The sequence below is a fragment of the Crocodylus siamensis genome, chromosome 10 (assembly GCF_052110815.1).
Source record: "Crocodylus siamensis isolate JL-2025a chromosome 10, ASM5211081v1, whole genome shotgun sequence".
Lineage (NCBI taxonomy): Eukaryota > Metazoa > Chordata > Crocodylia > Crocodylidae > Crocodylus > Crocodylus siamensis.
In genome coordinates, this window is record NC_143404.1 from 43,461,436 (window position 1) to 43,477,444 (window position 16,009).

At 49.1% G+C, this 16,009-nt stretch overlaps 1 protein-coding gene across 2 annotated transcripts in view; it reads left to right on the top strand.

The window, feature by feature from the left end:
• The window catches only part of SAMHD1 (SAM and HD domain containing deoxynucleoside triphosphate triphosphohydrolase 1), a 91,515-nt gene that overhangs the window by 7,721 nt on the left and 67,785 nt on the right, over positions 1 to 16,009 (top strand). Inside the window, exon 2 of one of the 2 annotated variants that reach the window (XM_090064177.1) lies at positions 1,241 to 1,307. The exons of the other annotated variant lie outside the window; for it this stretch is intronic. Within the exon in view, the coding sequence (XP_089920303.1) occupies positions 1,241 to 1,307 (67 nt within the window). The remainder of the gene's footprint in view (positions 1 to 1,240; positions 1,308 to 16,009) is intronic. 2 annotated transcript variants of the gene reach the window in all.

Here is a 16,009-nt window from a genome sequence, read left to right on the forward strand (position 1 = left end):
AGAAGAGCCTCTTGGTGCCACAGAGGTATGCTGTGGGATGACCCAAACAGGACTTCTAGCCATAATCCCAGACCAAAACACAGTTCCTTATTTCAAGCCATTATACTTAGTACAGTGGGCATGAGGGCTGTCAGTTGGCAACCTGGTCCTTCGGGCTGGGCAGGACTGCAGTCAGAGTTCTTTGGGACAGTCCCCCAGTGGCATCAATAAGAAGTTTGCAGTGGCCCAAGAAGTATTTTGCCCCTTAATCCCATCCTAATCTGACCTTCACTCAGGGCTCTGTACTTGATGTGGGATATTATTTTACATATTAATTAGTACATCTGTATAGCTAATGAAATTCGTTCTGTTTATGGTGTGTAATTCTCTTTGGGATGTGTAATTCATTAATTACAAGCTTTTATTGGGTCTAGATTAGCTTTGAATAAGAAACTGGGAATAAACAACCAATTTCAGCCTCATCAATCCCTGGTCTGCTATAATTTTTGTGTGTTCTGGGCTAAAACTCACTGTTGGTTGTACCAATTCTGAAATTTTTTTCTAAATGTAGATGCTGCAGGATTGCTTGGGGCTCAAATACTAAAATGCAGAATATTTTCAGTTTTTTGTGGTTTCCCAATGAGAATTTTTTAGATTAAACATTTGCCCAATTTCAGTTCAACAGTACTTTGCTGGAGTGTGTATGTTTACACATGTGATACAAACTCAAGATCATCTTTAAAAATAATCTTGTTTTAAAGCCAGGTGTATTTAAAACATTAAGCATACGTACGGGATATTTTGAAAAACATTTTTGTTGAAATAAAATTTGATAAGATATTAAATATGTAAAAATGATAAAATTGCATTAAACAGGATAGTCATTTAGAAAAATGCCTCGATTATGATTAGGAAATGGCGTCACTAAAATCTTACATTTGGACCTCACCTGGCAGTTTTGTGTTGAAACTTTGGTTGACTGGAGGCTAACTGTGCATCTTAGTGCATTTGAATATGATATTTTCCTCAAGAGGAGAGAGTTTAATAATGAAGGTGGAGGCACCTGAGTTTCAAATGTGGTGATCTCAGATTTCACTTTGTGGCTCATTTGTGGAATCTGGACTTGTTGGGAGGATGGGATTATGTTGCTAAATTAAAAGCTGAAAGGAGCAACACTTAAATGTTCTAATTATAATATATTCTCAAAGTTTAAATGTCTGTCCAAAAGCCAAGAAATAATTATTGTTCTTTAACTCCTTAGAAAATCAAATCAGTGGGTCATTGCTGCCTTACCTCACTATATCTCATCTTGAAAACTTGGGAATTGGGTAAGAACTTCTTGAATTTATATAGTAACGTATCAAATTTTTGTCAGCTTTTCTGTTGGAGAGCTTTCATTGTTTTAATTATAAGGATGCCTTTATTTCTCATTGACTTTGTTTAGTTGTCTTTTGTATGCCTCTTAAAGCAAGGCAATGAATGTTTCATATCAAGTAAATGTGGTATAACCCTGATTATAAGACAGTCCCCCCCCCCCAACAATTAGATTCTGTAAATGGAAATTTTATAATTTTTTTTTTCCAGGTATAGGATCTATTGTTGGGGATTTGCCTTGAAATTGTCCCTTGCCCACTCCTACAGCAGGGACAATAAATCTGGGTGGTGGGTAGGTAGCCCCTTGTCCTCTGCCCCTTCATCCCTACTGTCAGACAAGGAGACAAGAGAAAAATTTTAAAACACTGACAGATGAACTGATGTATTTTATTTTTCTTTTCAAACTGGTGCAAGTTTTAGTGCAGGTACTACCTTTAAGAAGTACCTTTGCGTAGAGGACAAACTATGCATGCGTGGCCAGCCCTATGCACATGTATGTGGTGGCCAAGCAGCAGTGGAGAGCAGTTTCCTCTGGGCTAGTCTATGCGGGTGAGGAGTGGAGGGAGTCCAGGGGATGCATTGTGGAGCTGTAGGCCCAGGGGACATGTTGTGGAGTGGGGGGGCGTGTGCTTAAGATTTCTGTTCCCACAGTGGGGTGTGGGGCTGCAGTCAGGCAGAACCAGCTCTGGGCAGGACCTGGTATGGGAGGGAGCGCCGCACTGCCATGGCTGCCAAGATGTGGTTCTTTTGTGCCCCCCACTGCTGCCAGGTGGGCAGGGAGTGCCTCACCTTGGAGGCCATGGCATCGTGACAGTCCTGCCCACTGGGTGCTTAGCAGCTCCTGCCCAGAGCTGATCCAGCCTGGCTACAGCCCCATACTCTGTGAGCACAGAAGTCTCTGGGGGGCCCATGCCCCCTCCAGCCTTACCACCATGTTGTCTGTGCCCCCTCCCAGTCCCCTCTCCCTTCCTACAAACCCACCCCATTCCCCTCACACACTGAAGGGACCGGGGAGATCATAGACTCAGTGAGTTGGAAGGGATCTAGACAGATCATCTAGTCTGACCCCCTGCCATGGGCAGGAAGGAGCACTGGGGGTGGCAGGGGTCATAAGACCCCAGCCAGGTGCCTATCCAGTCTCGTCTTGAAGATTTCCAGGGAAGGTGAGAGCACCACCTGTCTGGGGAGCCTGTTCTAGGCTCTGGCCACCCTTACAGTGAAGTAGTTCTTCCTAATATCTAACCTAAACCTATCCTCCCTCAGCTTGTGGCCGTTGTTCCTGGTGACTCCAAGGGGGGCCCTGGTGAACAGACTTTCCCCGAGTCCCTGCAGATGTCACCTGATAAAGTTGTAGGCAGCCACAAGATCCCCCCTCAGTCTCCTCTTGCGGAGACTGAAGAGATTCAGGTCCCTCAGCCTCTTCTCATAGGGCTGGCCACGGAGGCTTCCAACCATACGAGTGGCCCTCCTTTGGACCCTCTCCAGAACTGGACACCGTAATCCAGCTGCGGCTTGACCAGCGCCACATAGAGGGGGAGCAAGACCTGTCTGGACCTGTTAGTGATGCCCCTGTTGATGCATGACAGGGTGTGGTTGGCTCTGCCTATTGCTTCATTGCATTAGCGACTCATACTCATCCTGGAGTCAATCATGACTCCGAGATCTCTCTTGGAGTAGGAGGCCTGTGGGCCAGAAGTGAGGGGCACCAGCAGGGCTGTGGGGCTGTGGGCTGGGAGTGAGGGGCAGGGCATATCAGGGTTGCTCAGCACCAAAAAGCAGCAGGGGAGGACAGCTGCAGCTGGACCTACATCCTGGTGAGCAAAGGGGGAAGGGGTAGCTTTGATTTTTCTATGATTAAAAAAAAATGAAAATCAAACACTGAAATTCATAGATACTTAGAATTTATCATATTGATTGAGGCGGTGGTAGACTTTCAAATTGCTTTAAAATCATAAGTACATCAATAAAACATTGCTCAACTGATATGTGCGTGTGTGTGTGTGTGTATAGTAGTGTTTCATTTTAACTGTGGAGAAACATGGAGTTGTTTGTGTTTAGTCAGAGAAGTTGGGATTTTTAAACAGAAAACGAGGATCCCTGATGATAAGCCAAAAACCCTGTGATTTATTGTATGGTTCATCAGGCTGTGCCCGAGCAGAGTCAATAGTGTTTCAAGCCACGGTGACCCCATAGTTTAGCATTGCTCAGTATGTGTGTGCGTAGTCCACATATTTCTACCCCCACAACTGACAAGATTCATATGCTAATTAGCCCCCACTCACAAGTGGAGCTGGGTGTTCTTGTCATGTGTCCCAGGATCCTCCAAGAATTATGCACATGAGGTGCAGGGCAACCTGGTCAGATTGTACCTCATGGAAGGCAGGACCTCTAATCATATACAACAGGCTGAGATGGCAGGTAACAGGGATTCTCAGTGAGCTGTTTGGGTATCTGTTTGGTGATGTTGGCCAAACATTTAAGTCTGGGAAAGAAAGAGGAATCGTAGGATATTGGAATGAAAGGCACAGCTCAACTGTGGGAGTGAAGAGGAAGTTGAAATATACGCAGTGCAGTGGCTCATCATGCCTTGAAAAAGGGTCGATGCTGAGGGAGACTCCACTTAATGGGCAGGGCCATAGATCTTTTCAGAAGGGGGCACCAACCAATCTCTGGTAGATTTTCATCAGAGTTTTTGGTATAAAGGATGGGTGCTGGAGCTTGCTTTGTCCTTTTTGAGTGCCAGCCAGGTATTGTGGTATCTCCAGCCCTGATCACCCTAGGGAGCAACTGCCTGTGGGGTTTTTTGTTTTTAAAGGCCACACCAAAAAAAGAAAGGTTTCCATAGTTTGGCCTGTTATGGGCTGTGTGTTTTTATAATCATGCTCCATGTTGGCTGCTTTTTAATCAACTTCCTATACCTGCATAGGACACAAGACCTTTCCTACCTCAGGTGAGGGGTTGGACTAGATCAGGGGTTCCATAGGTGATGTGTAGAGAGGGCATGGGGGGGCATGTCCCCCCCCGAGATTGGCCGCTGCCAAAGCCACTGCCAGCTTCTGCAGGCAGTCGCCACTTGCACCTGCCCTCTCCTCCCTGCTGACGCAGCAGCCAGTGGTTCTGGGCAGTCCCTGCTTGCTGCCATGGTGCCCCCCCCTCCCTCCCGAGTCTCAGGATGCACCAGTCGTTCATGAGGGGTCCCAACCACCGGGCTGTGGCCCAGTACAGGGCCGCAGTGTGTTGGCTGCCAGGTTGTGGCTTTCGCTGCTGGAAGTCATGTGCACCATGTGGGGTTAAAGCTGTGTGGTGAGGCAGCTGGCTCTGTGCTCCCCATCCCGCTCCCACCACCATGGCTGCACCTTGTGAGGCACTGCACGTGCACCAGGGCCTGTGCTGGGCTGGGCAGGACCCCCCAGCTCCAGCCATGGCTGGGAGTGGGGGGATGCTGGTGGGGAAATGCCCAGGGCAGAGGATGGGGAGGTGGCTCTGCTGCTTGCTTTTAGAAAAGGCAGCAGAGCCCCTTCTTCCCAGGCAGCCCCAGCTGGGTCCCCCCGGGCCATTGCCTGCGCAGCCCCCTCCCCTGCAGCGTCTCCCAGTGCCACAACCTGATCCAAATCCTCACAACCCCACCACCACCCTAAAAATTAAATTTAAATATGTAAACTAATTTTGATGTGAATCACCTTTAAATATGTAAATTAGATAATTTGCCAGTCCACAGTATAAAAAGGTTGGGAAACCCTGGACTAGATGACCTTTTGAGGTCCCTTCCAGCCCTACTTCTCTATGATTTCTAAGATAATTGGTTTTCATTATTGAGTACATGCTGCTTTTGGCAGCAGTTTAATAATAGACAGTGTATTTAATGAGATTTCCTTGTATGCGGTTGTAAGAGAAGGAGCTTTTTTTCTCATGCTGGTTGGGGAGGGACACTATCTTGTATTCTAGTAAATATGTTCTATGTACAGTGGTTATCTTAGTTCTGTCTTCCACTAAAACTAACAAAGTTCTAATACTATTCTTGAAAAGTTATGAGAATAAGTAGGTGATTTAATAGAAGTTTGAGATTTCATGTAGTCTTGCTCAGTTCAGTTTACCTGTTGTTTGCTGTTGTACAAGATTAGGTATTCATACGAAGGGTGACAACTTAAGTTAAAAATGGTAGTTTGGTGTGTTAGGGAGTGATATAAAATATGTGTACTCTGTATAAAAACAGTTATTTGAAGTCGGATTTTGAACAGCTAAAAATGGATGGGGAGAATATAATGTTACTTATGTCACTCTTTTTCTGAGTACATTGAGGGTAATTTTGCACTGGGGCAGAATGCATAACTGTCACAACTATTATAAAATAATGAAGTAGGTCTTTGAAAGGGCCTTGAAATCATAGATTCCTAACCCCAGCTAAAAGCAGAACTGTGTCTCTTTAAACCATCCCAGAAAAATGTTTGTCCGTTAGAAAGGAGAAATGAATATGTGTAAGGGACCTAGGCATAGATGGTCTTGCCTAATGGTTAGGCTGCCGAGAGAAAGCAAGACTGGGGGACTGCATCAAAGGGCAGGACCCATATACCAAATCCAGGATCTGGGGGTCAGATACCAAGCACCGATCTAGGGGACAACCCACTGGGCAAAGTCCAGAAACTGAGCCAAATCAGGGTCAGGAGCCAGGAAACAGAATCGTAGGAAAATACAAAGCCAAAGTCCAGAAATAAAGCCAGGGACCAGGAGAACCAATGTAGGAACTGCGGCAGAACTGTTGACTGGCCTTCAGACCCAGGGCCCTAGTTGGTGTTAAATGGATAGATGTTAGTTTATAAGCTTTCCCAAGCTTCCCTGGTTGAGTTGTTGGGTAAACTTGCTTTCACACTTTCTTTGCTGAATAGTTCACATCTTTCTACATCTTTATACTCAATCTGAGTATAAAGTTTTGGTAGTTGTGCTGCGGCAGATCTCTTTTTGGCATTGATTCTGAATTTGCAGCAGATTACGGCATGGTTAGTGTCATAGTCAGGACCTTGTGCGGTAAGACCTTGTGTGCAGGATTTCTTTCAGGTGATGGTGCCTGGTCAGTACTAGATCTAATTGGTGCCAGTGCTCTGATCTTGGATGTTTCTGCGATGTCGGTCTTGTGATTTTCTCAGTGAAGTAGATGTTGGTTATGTGTAGATTTTTTTTTTTTGTACACAGTTCCAAAACTTGACCATTTTCAGTCATGTAACCAATTACGTGTTTACCCAGAATACTAGGCATGCTCAGTAGGCTGTATTATGGCTGCTTAGGTGCTGGAGGAAGTGGCCTGGTTCATGTGTAGCACAGCGTCAGCTGTACTGGGCAGCAAGATCATGGAGACTGGGAGCATGCCTCCCTCGGTTCCATGGTTTTGTTGTAATTGATTGGTGGGATTAAACATGTCTCTGACTGAATGATTCCTATTAGATTGAACAAATGCTAATCTTTTATATAGTAAATTTGCATTAAAATGTATTTGGGTGTGGTGGGAAAAATACTATTAATAGGGAGAAAGTCCAGAGGGGAGGAGGAGTTAAGAAAAGATTAAACTCAACTTAACATACAAAAAAATGGGATACACTCTAATGACAGTCCTCAGATGCTCTGATAAAGGATTTGATACCTCTGTCAGTTTTAGGAGGTCTTGTGACAATGGTGGTGTAAAACATAATAGAGCATAAAAGCAGCAATGATAAAATAAAGGATGATATAATAAAAAAAATTCTGTGGCTAGTCTAAAAGGTATTTCTCTCAAATATTAACGGTGTGAATACTCTTCAAAAAAGAAAAATACTACTACTATATTTATCCATATCCAAGACAACTTTTGAATTTAAATCAACGCCCCAATAATTAGACTCTATATATGAAAAATTGTAACTTTGTTATAACTTTCCATGTATAGAATCTAACTTTTCAGGGGGCTGACTTAAATTTGCCTTTTCTTTTTCCCTCTCCATTTCCCCTGTTGGCACTGGATTTAAGACCCAGTCTTGATACGTTGTTCTGGGGAGGACCCAAACCTTCAGACTGACCACGACTTCTTCCATTTGATAATAGGTGAATTTGATTGATACATAGTGATACTACTCTTATTTTCTGTGTCAAAGGACACCAAGACGTGCCTGCTTCTTTCAGGGCAGAAGCAGCCTATCCAGAGAGATCTATGAGCTAGACAGAGCACCACAGCTGCAGGTTGCCTGGGCAGCAGGCTAATAATGAGGGAATTAGCTGGCACCTGTACACGGTCAGCTGACTGGGAGGAGGCAGGGCTCTGTACACATACAAACCCTAGGGCTGGGGCTGGCAGGTGTTAGTTCTCTGGCAGTTGCCAGGGGAAAGTGCTCCTGCATGAAGAAGCTACCCAGAGATGTTTGGCTGCCTGCAAGACTAATAGGGGTCCAGGAGCTCATGAGGTACCCAGGGGGAGGAGGCACACAATACTAGGGAAGAAGTTTGCCTTCTTAAAGAAGAAGTGTGTGGCCTCCATCGTTATTGTTGTGTTATAGCTCAGGGGCTTATGTTTATGTTGTCATTTGCACTGTAAGTTTGGGGTGAGGCTTAAAGGGGAGGTTTGGAGGCCTCATTAGTGTCCAGATGGAGGCACATGATTGTGGAGAGCCCAGTGCCAGTGGGGTACAGCAGATGAGGACCAGGATACCAGTGATGAGAGGAGATTGATTACAGCTAGTGCCTCAAAGCCAGGCCTAACACAGTGGGTCTAGACTAGAAGCCTAGCTACGTAACAGGGGCGAAGGCTGAGGAGGCTGAGACGTCAACAGAGGGAGCAGTAGTCATATTACCATCCAAAAGGCTTGGGGTGTGGTAAAGGGGAGATTTTGGAGCTACGCATCTAGCTCATAAAGCTTAAAGTGTGCCATGAGGCACCGACTTAGAGCAGGACCTGGCAAGGGGGTCCAAGAACTCACAGGGTTTAGTAGCGTTCAACAGGACTATAGCTGCACAGACTCATGGGCAGCCTCCCTACTTACTATTTTTACCAATAAGACACATCAGGCAAGATTAGAAGATGCCTGCAGGGCAGAGCTGGCATGGTCACGGAGCCCTGTGGGCATCACGGCCATCCCTGGGGACCCCACACCATGACATAATGCAAGCAAGATGATTACAGAATATAATGCCAATTATTTTTCAGTCCCCGGAGCGTTCACAAGGAGAGTGGTACATGAGCACCAGCTCATGGTTCTTTCTTGAATGTCAGCAGCCTGGAGGTTGAGGGATGATGCCCACCACCCCCATGGTGGGGTGAATGAGATGGGCTAGTGATGGCCTCAGGACTCCCTCTTTCCCCTGGAATTCCCCTGTTGCTCTGAAATCCCTCCTGTTGTATTCTTTCCCCTCTGAGCTCATTTCTGGGTACTGTTGGTTGGGTTCCCTGTGGTTGCAGTGCTGTCCATGTTCTGTTCTGTCAGCATATCCATGTTTTACAAACATATCACATTCATACATCTTAATTTGGTCATTTATTGGTGTCTTAATTTGGGCATGTTTGGCCTCCTAATTTAGTCTGTCTACCAAAACCAGAAATTCCAGTAGCTTTCCCGGAGTTCTGCAGCTAGTCACTGTGACCTAATTCCAACTCTGAAGAGTCCCTTATCTTTGCTGTGGAACACTGTTTGGATGTTTTTAATTTGCCAGGATGCATGTGCCTGTTAGCTTTAGGCCTTGAAGGCTGAGAACATGAAACTGTCGCAAACAGATTTTTAGAAACCAACGAGCCCTTGTCCTTTCCCTGGACCATTGTTCTAATGTCTACAAGCCAATTCCTAAAAGCACATCTTTAAATATCATTTTCTAGTGCCTCAGCCCCCTAACTCTTGCTGCAGGGAAGGCAGTGGCATGGATGCAAACAGGATGGAAAACAGTGGTAGGTGAGCAGGCAACCTTCACTCTGTCTGCTCCCATGCCACTTGTCTCCCCACCAGTGCCTGTACTTTTCTGCCACCTCCCCCCACTACTACTCCTTCCCTCCTTCTGATGCCTGCCCCCTTGCTTTTCCAGTTTGGTGCCTCTGGCTTTGCCATGGGACTTGGGGCACACAGTACCTCTGGCCCTGGCCAGGCGGCAGTAGTGGCAGCAGCCCTGGCCCCAGTTCTGGAACCAGAGCTACAGAAGCTCCTCTGCAATCCTCCTGGGCTGAATACTTCATGGTCTCCCCGATATTCCCCCAAACCCTTCTCTTCCCCTTACCACATTGTCTTCCTTGCATGCCCCCTGTGCCCCCTCCACAACACACAGTCTCTTCTGCTCTCCCTCTGTCACTGTGCAGTCTCTCCTGTGATTTCCCACCCCCATGGGGCTACACATTGTGTGTTCTTTCCTGCCCTTCCCCTCCACACTTTGCAGATTGTTGGCTATAAGAGCTGTCTCATGTCATCATGTGATTGCTCCTTCTGTGTTGAGTCAGAAGAAACATATTTCAAAAGAAAACCGTTCCCACTCTATCTGAGCTATAGTGCTGTTACAGGTTACCTTTAAGCCATCATAAAGGCACTTAAAATGGGAGTATAACTCCTGTTCTATACCCCCTGTAAATGTTTTAAAAATAAGCCAGTTCAGGTGAGGGTTATCTTTGAGCTGTTGTACCTAGGTTGTTCCAGGGTATTGTTAGTCTGCTCTGGGGAGATTAAACTCTTAGGCCACGTCCAGATGAGTGAGCACATGCCTACTGGGGCATCTCAAAGCAGTTTGAGATGCTGCATGAGGTACGCTAGGAACAAACAAATGTTCCCTGTGCTGCACATTTGCAGCACGGATTCCAAGTTTGATATGGGGAAATCCTGGTATCAAAACCCGCCAGAAAAAAAGCAGCACAGGGAGTGCTCCTGTGGTGTGCCCTGAAACAACCAGAGGCTGGAAGACATGCTCTAGCACCCGGCCAGAGCATGTCTATGCTTGCTGCATGCGCCTGCTGCTCCAGCATGCTGCCTCGGCATGCTGGAACAAATAGAAGAAGGGCAGGGCTGCAGCAGTGTTTCGGATCCGGTCTCTGACCCATGTCCTTGTGCTGGGACAGAGCTGCTGCTGGATGGGAGCGAGTTGGAGGCAGGCAGGGGCTGCAGGTCAGGAGTGAGGGGCACTGATGGGGCTGTGGGTTGGGAGTGAGGGGCACGGGCATGGGCAGGGCATTGGCATACTAGTACTGCTCAGTGCTCCACATCCTGGTGAGTGAAGTGGGCAGGGGCAGCTCTGACTTTTTTCTATGATAAAGAAAACCCCCAAAACAAACACCAGTGTATAGACATTTAGAAGTCATTTTATTATGTTGATAGAGGCATTGGTAGGCTTCTAGATTGCTTTAAAATTGTAAATATATTAATAACACATTGCCCAACTGATCTCTGTATATAGTGGCATTTCATTGTAATTGTGGATTTAGGGTATTTTAATGAGGTAATTTAGGGTTTATCGGAGAATTTGCAATTTTTTTTTTAACAGGGAACACCAGGAGCCCTGCTGGTAAGTCAGGTGGCTGGACCCAGGCAGAGGAGCCTGCCTAGGACCAGCACTGAGGACCCAACTGGAGGGCAGACGAGATAGCTGACCTCTTGGCCATTTGGGGTCATGAGGATGTTTTTTCACAGTTCAAACCAGGCCACTGCAATGAGCCCATCTTCCAGGTGATAGCTGCCTGGATGGCAGAGTGCACCAGAAGACATGACAGCAGTGCTGCTTGAGGGCCAACTGTGGATCCAAGGCCCAGTGGCAGTTTGCCCAGAGGTGCATGAGCAGGGGCGGGCAATTATTCCAGGTGGAGGGCCGCTTACCCAGTTTTGGCAGGCTGTGGAGGGCTGCATGGGTAGTCCCGCCCCTTGACAGGTGACCCTCCCCCTGGTCACCATCTTGGGACCAATGTCCTAGGGCCAGCTCCGGTGCAGTCCAAAGTGGGGCACAGGCTGGCAGGGGTCTGTGGAGTTGGGCTGGGCTGCACCAGCAGGGAGAGAGGGGAGCTGGCCTGGCTCCATAGAGCCCCTGCTGCCTGGGACCCTGCACTCCTCCATCCTCCTCTTGACCCTGCTGGCACTGGCCCTGGGGCACCAGTGCAGGCTGCGTGCTCCCACTGGCTTCCTGCCCACTCACACCCAGTCCCCCCCCCCCCAGCCCTGTGGTACAGGTTGGGGGCAGCGCACAGCCCCGACCCCCTGCTTGCCAGCAGGGAAGAAGCTGGTCTTGAGCATGGGGAAAAGTGGCCCCTTACCCACCCCATGGTCAGCACTCCCTGCTACAGCTGCTCACAGCCCATGTGGGGCTGTCCTGAGCATGCATAGGCAGCCCCACGTGGGCTGTGAGCGGCTGCAGCACAGGGCACCAGCCACACAGCGAGCGAGGGGCCACTGTTCCCTGCACTTAGCAGCAGCTTGTATCCTGGTCCCGCTGCCAGCCTGGCTGTGGGGCTGGGTTACAAGGTGGCGCTGAGCGCATGGAGTGGGGAAGCAGCCCCTTGCCCGTCCCATGCCCAGTGCCCCACGCTGCGTATTTTGCCCACCCCTGTGCAAGAGGCCCTGCTGCAGTGTCCATATCACAGCCCAGGCAGCTTTGTGCTCCCTGTCTGGGTCTGGCAGGCATGCAGCCATGGGGCCGCAGGTCCAAGGGGGCAGTTGCTGTTGCAGGTGGCAGCAGGTGACAGGCAGCAGTCTCTGCCAGACTGCTGCAGTGGGTAGGAAGTGCAGGGGCCACTCTTGAGTTAGGGCTGCTTCAGTAGTCCAGCTGTCACAAGGGTTATCTCCAGATATCAACTGGCCAGGCTTCAGAAGCTTCTGAGGGCAAGTAGCCCTGAGCTGCTCACCAGGGCAGCATTTTATACTGCTGGCACCAGCACAGCCTCTAGCTTCCCTTGGCTGAAGATCCAGGAGAAGCTGGGGAGGGTCAGTTTTTCCCAAGTGACACAATTTGCCCTGCGCTAAAGTGCATGTTCAGGCATGTGTGCTGAGGCATGAATCTCTGACACAAATTTGTGCTGTTGCTATTTGAGCTACTGCAAGCACACACATGCCTGCATGTGTGGATGCACCCTTAATTTGCAATTCTGCACTCTCCCAGAATGCACTGCTCCCAGCCCCTCTACTCTTTCCTACCCTCAGAACCTTTACTGGTTTTGCCCCAAGCAGCTCTGTGCTGGAAGCAGAGCATCTGGGGTTAAATTGCAGGAAGACCATGGAGCCCAGGGAGACCTGCACCACAAATTCCATGGTCTCGTTACCTGGTACAACTGGTACAGTATTACACATGAACCAGGCCAGTTCCTCCAGCACTTAAGCAGCCATAGTACACAGGCTACAGAGCATGCTCATTAGGGTAATGCAGGACGAGTATAATATATGGAATTAAAACTGAGTTCAGGTGCCAAGATAGAAGTGGCTATGTAAGTGCTATTTGGACATCTAAAGGTAAAATAGGATGTAGCCCTAAATACAGCAAAGGTTAGAAATCTAAAGTATGTAAAGCACAGATTTAGTGTTTGTGGCCATGGATTTAGTTCCTGTCTGTATTGCTAACTTGTTATATGGCCCTAGGCAACTTGATAACTCTCTTTACTTCTAAGCCTGGTAAGCTTAAATATGGTGAAGTATTTTGATCACAATATGCTAAATACTTCCTTGCCTGTGTCTTTTACTGAATGAGTGCTGAATGCTACTTCAAATTTGTTAGAGGTCAAAAACCTCAGTTTTTTGCTGTGGTTTTAAATATTTCCTTGCTTATGGAACTCAGAATTATGTAGAACTCATTCATGCCTGCTTGATGAGCTAAAAGAGCATCCAGACATCTAGATCTCCTAAGCTAAATTTTCTTTTCTGTTCCATAATCTTCAGTCAGCAAGCTCCAGTGCAAGATTTTGGTTATTGTTTATTACTAGCCGATTGCCCATTAAGAATGATGGGGGAAGCGGGTGGGGACGGAGCCTGCCTCCCTCCCAGCCCCTGGTCCAGGCCCCTTCTCTCCTGCTGCTTGGGGTCTGAGCCAGCTCCCCACCTCCCTGCTGGAGGAGAATTTGGGCCACCGTGGTGGAAGGTCAGAGGTGGAACAGTGGGCCCGGGCTGACCTGGCAGCGGCGGGGGATGGGAGGAGCAGGCTCGGGGCTAAAACAGGGAAGCAGGGGTGGCCCCACCATCGGGCCCAGGCCCACTCCTCCCCTGGCCCCATCATCATCCCCGATGACACGGCACACCTGCTCTTCCCCTCCTACCCTCCCCCCTCCATCAAGCCCGCTTGGGGAGAGGAGGAGCAGGCTTGGGGCTGATGCAGAGGAGGGGGGTGGGAGAGGAGTGGGCCTGGGAGGTGGCCCGCTCCTTCCCTCCCCCAGCCATTGCCATGGTGGTCGGGCTGGCTTTTCTCTTGCTTGGGCCCGGGCCCGCTCCACCCCCCACAGCACCTGCCCTGCTCCCTGCGAGTAATGTGTTGGCCTTGCCTCCTCCACTCAGTCTCGTGTCCCCACCATCATGGTGGTGGGCTGCCTTCTGTCAGAATGCTTCTTCACACTCTGATTGGCTGTTTGTTAGCCAATCAGAGTGTGAATAAAGCTTTATGGACAGACAGACAGACTTAGTCTTTTATAATATTAGAATTTATATATAAATATTATAACCATCAAGATTTTGGTTATTTATTTTTTGGTTATTTTGGTTATCAATGCACATGCAAGATTTTGGTGTTTTCTCTTTTTTCCCACTCCTTTTTCCTTACTTCTCCACTGTCCCCATTCACTCCAAGAAGTCTTTTTTTCACGACTTTTCTCCTCCCAAGCCACAGTCCCCATTTTCTTCTCCTACCCTAGGGGAGCAGTAGAGTTCTGACTCGTGTCCATGCCCCTGCTTGCCAGTCCGTTAGTGCAGTGGTTCTCAACCTTTTTTGTACCAGGACCCATTTGTAACATTGATGGCAAGTCTCTACCCAGAGCCCCTCACTCCTGACCTGCTGGCCCCAGGTCCCTAATGTGTGGGGTAGGGAGGGGGGGTGTGAGGCAGGCAGCCCCTTGCAGGTTGGAACTCTGCCAGCCTGCAAGGGGAAAGCCATGGTTTCTCACACTTTTCTCCTTTAAAAGATAACCCATTTTTAAAGTTTGTTGGTTCATTTTGAAAGTGTGTTTGCAACCCTTTCATATATGCTTACAACCCATAGGTTGAGAAACACTCCTCTAGTGGCAAGTCATAGTTGTTGCCCTGGTCTGAGGTAGCATTAAGCCTTAACTCGGGTGGGCAACATATGACCCACGGCCAATGTAGATGTGGCTCATTACGGGGGCATAGTCTGGCCTGTGGCAGGCCTCTTGCTCTTGCCTGGCCCAGGCATCACCCAGCCATGCCGTGTTGTGTCCTGCTGTCTCCTGGGCATGCAGCGGGGCTGGGGCAGCTCCATGGCTGGACTGCCTTTCTAGGCAGCCCAGGCAACCGCAGCTTCTTCCTGCTGCCACTGCTGCTGGCTCCAGCTCCGTGACACCAGTGGGGACCTGCATGCACAGCCCCAACCTAGCGTGCCCCATGCCTGCTCCTGACTCAGCCTGTCCAGGCTAAGCAGCAGCAGCAGCTGCCAGGCAGAAACTGTTGCTTGGTGCAGGGGAAAAGCAGCATCCCCCTTGCCACTTGCTGGGCAGTGGTGACGGCAGCAAGAACTGCCCGGGCTGCCCTGCAGCTGCTCTGCAGTGCCCCACTGGGCAGCCCAGAGGTGGTGGTTACATAGCAGAGATGCGGGGCAGCCTGGCATGGTGCAGGCTCCAGGTGGCTGCAGCAAGAACTGCCTGACAGCGGCAAGGGGAAAGGGCCACTTTTCCCCCATGCCAAACAACAGTTTCGGCCCAGCAGCTGCTGCTCAGCCTGGATGGGCCGGTCTAGAGCAGGCGCAGGGCATGCCAGGTTGGGGCTGTGCATATGGGTACCTCCTGGTAGCGCGAAGCTGAGGCCAGTGGCGGCAGCAGCAGAAAGGAGCAGCTGCCGCCTGGGCTGCCTAGAAAGGCAATCCAGCTGCAGAGCTGCCCCAGCCTCTCTGTTGTGCTCGGGGGCGGCAAGATGTGCCACAGTTGGGTGGTGCGGAACAGGTATGGGGTGGGCTGGAGCTGCGCGTTGGTGGTGGTGACAGACGCCACGGGGCATGTGGGTGTTGCAGGGCGGGGACAGGTACTGACTGGTTTTGAAGGGGTCCGCGCATGGCAGTCCTATGTATACCCAACCATACCCTCAAACCCTCCCCCATAAACCTCACAACCACACCCTCTTCCACACACAATCACATGCCCCAGAAACACTGCACCCACCCACACCCTCCCTCACACCCACTACACACACCTGTGCACATTAACTTCTGTGATGTAGTGTTCTCTTTCTGGGCCCTCACCTTCCACTGGAGAGTGATGAGAACATTGTTTGTGCTCCAGACTCCTTAATTTTCCTGCCCAGAAACTTCTAGTCTCCTCTGATCTGCTCGTTGTCACTCTTGGAAGTATCATTGGTGCCTACCTGAACAAGAAGGAAACAGTCTGCAGGATGAATGAATTAAAACAATTTTTCTGTGACATCCTGAATATGGGTACCAGGCAGATAGCACTCCTCTTGGGACCCCAAATCCATATGACAAATTGGTGCTTCTGTTCCATGCAGGAAGGAATTACCAAAGAACCACCACCACCACTCCCCTT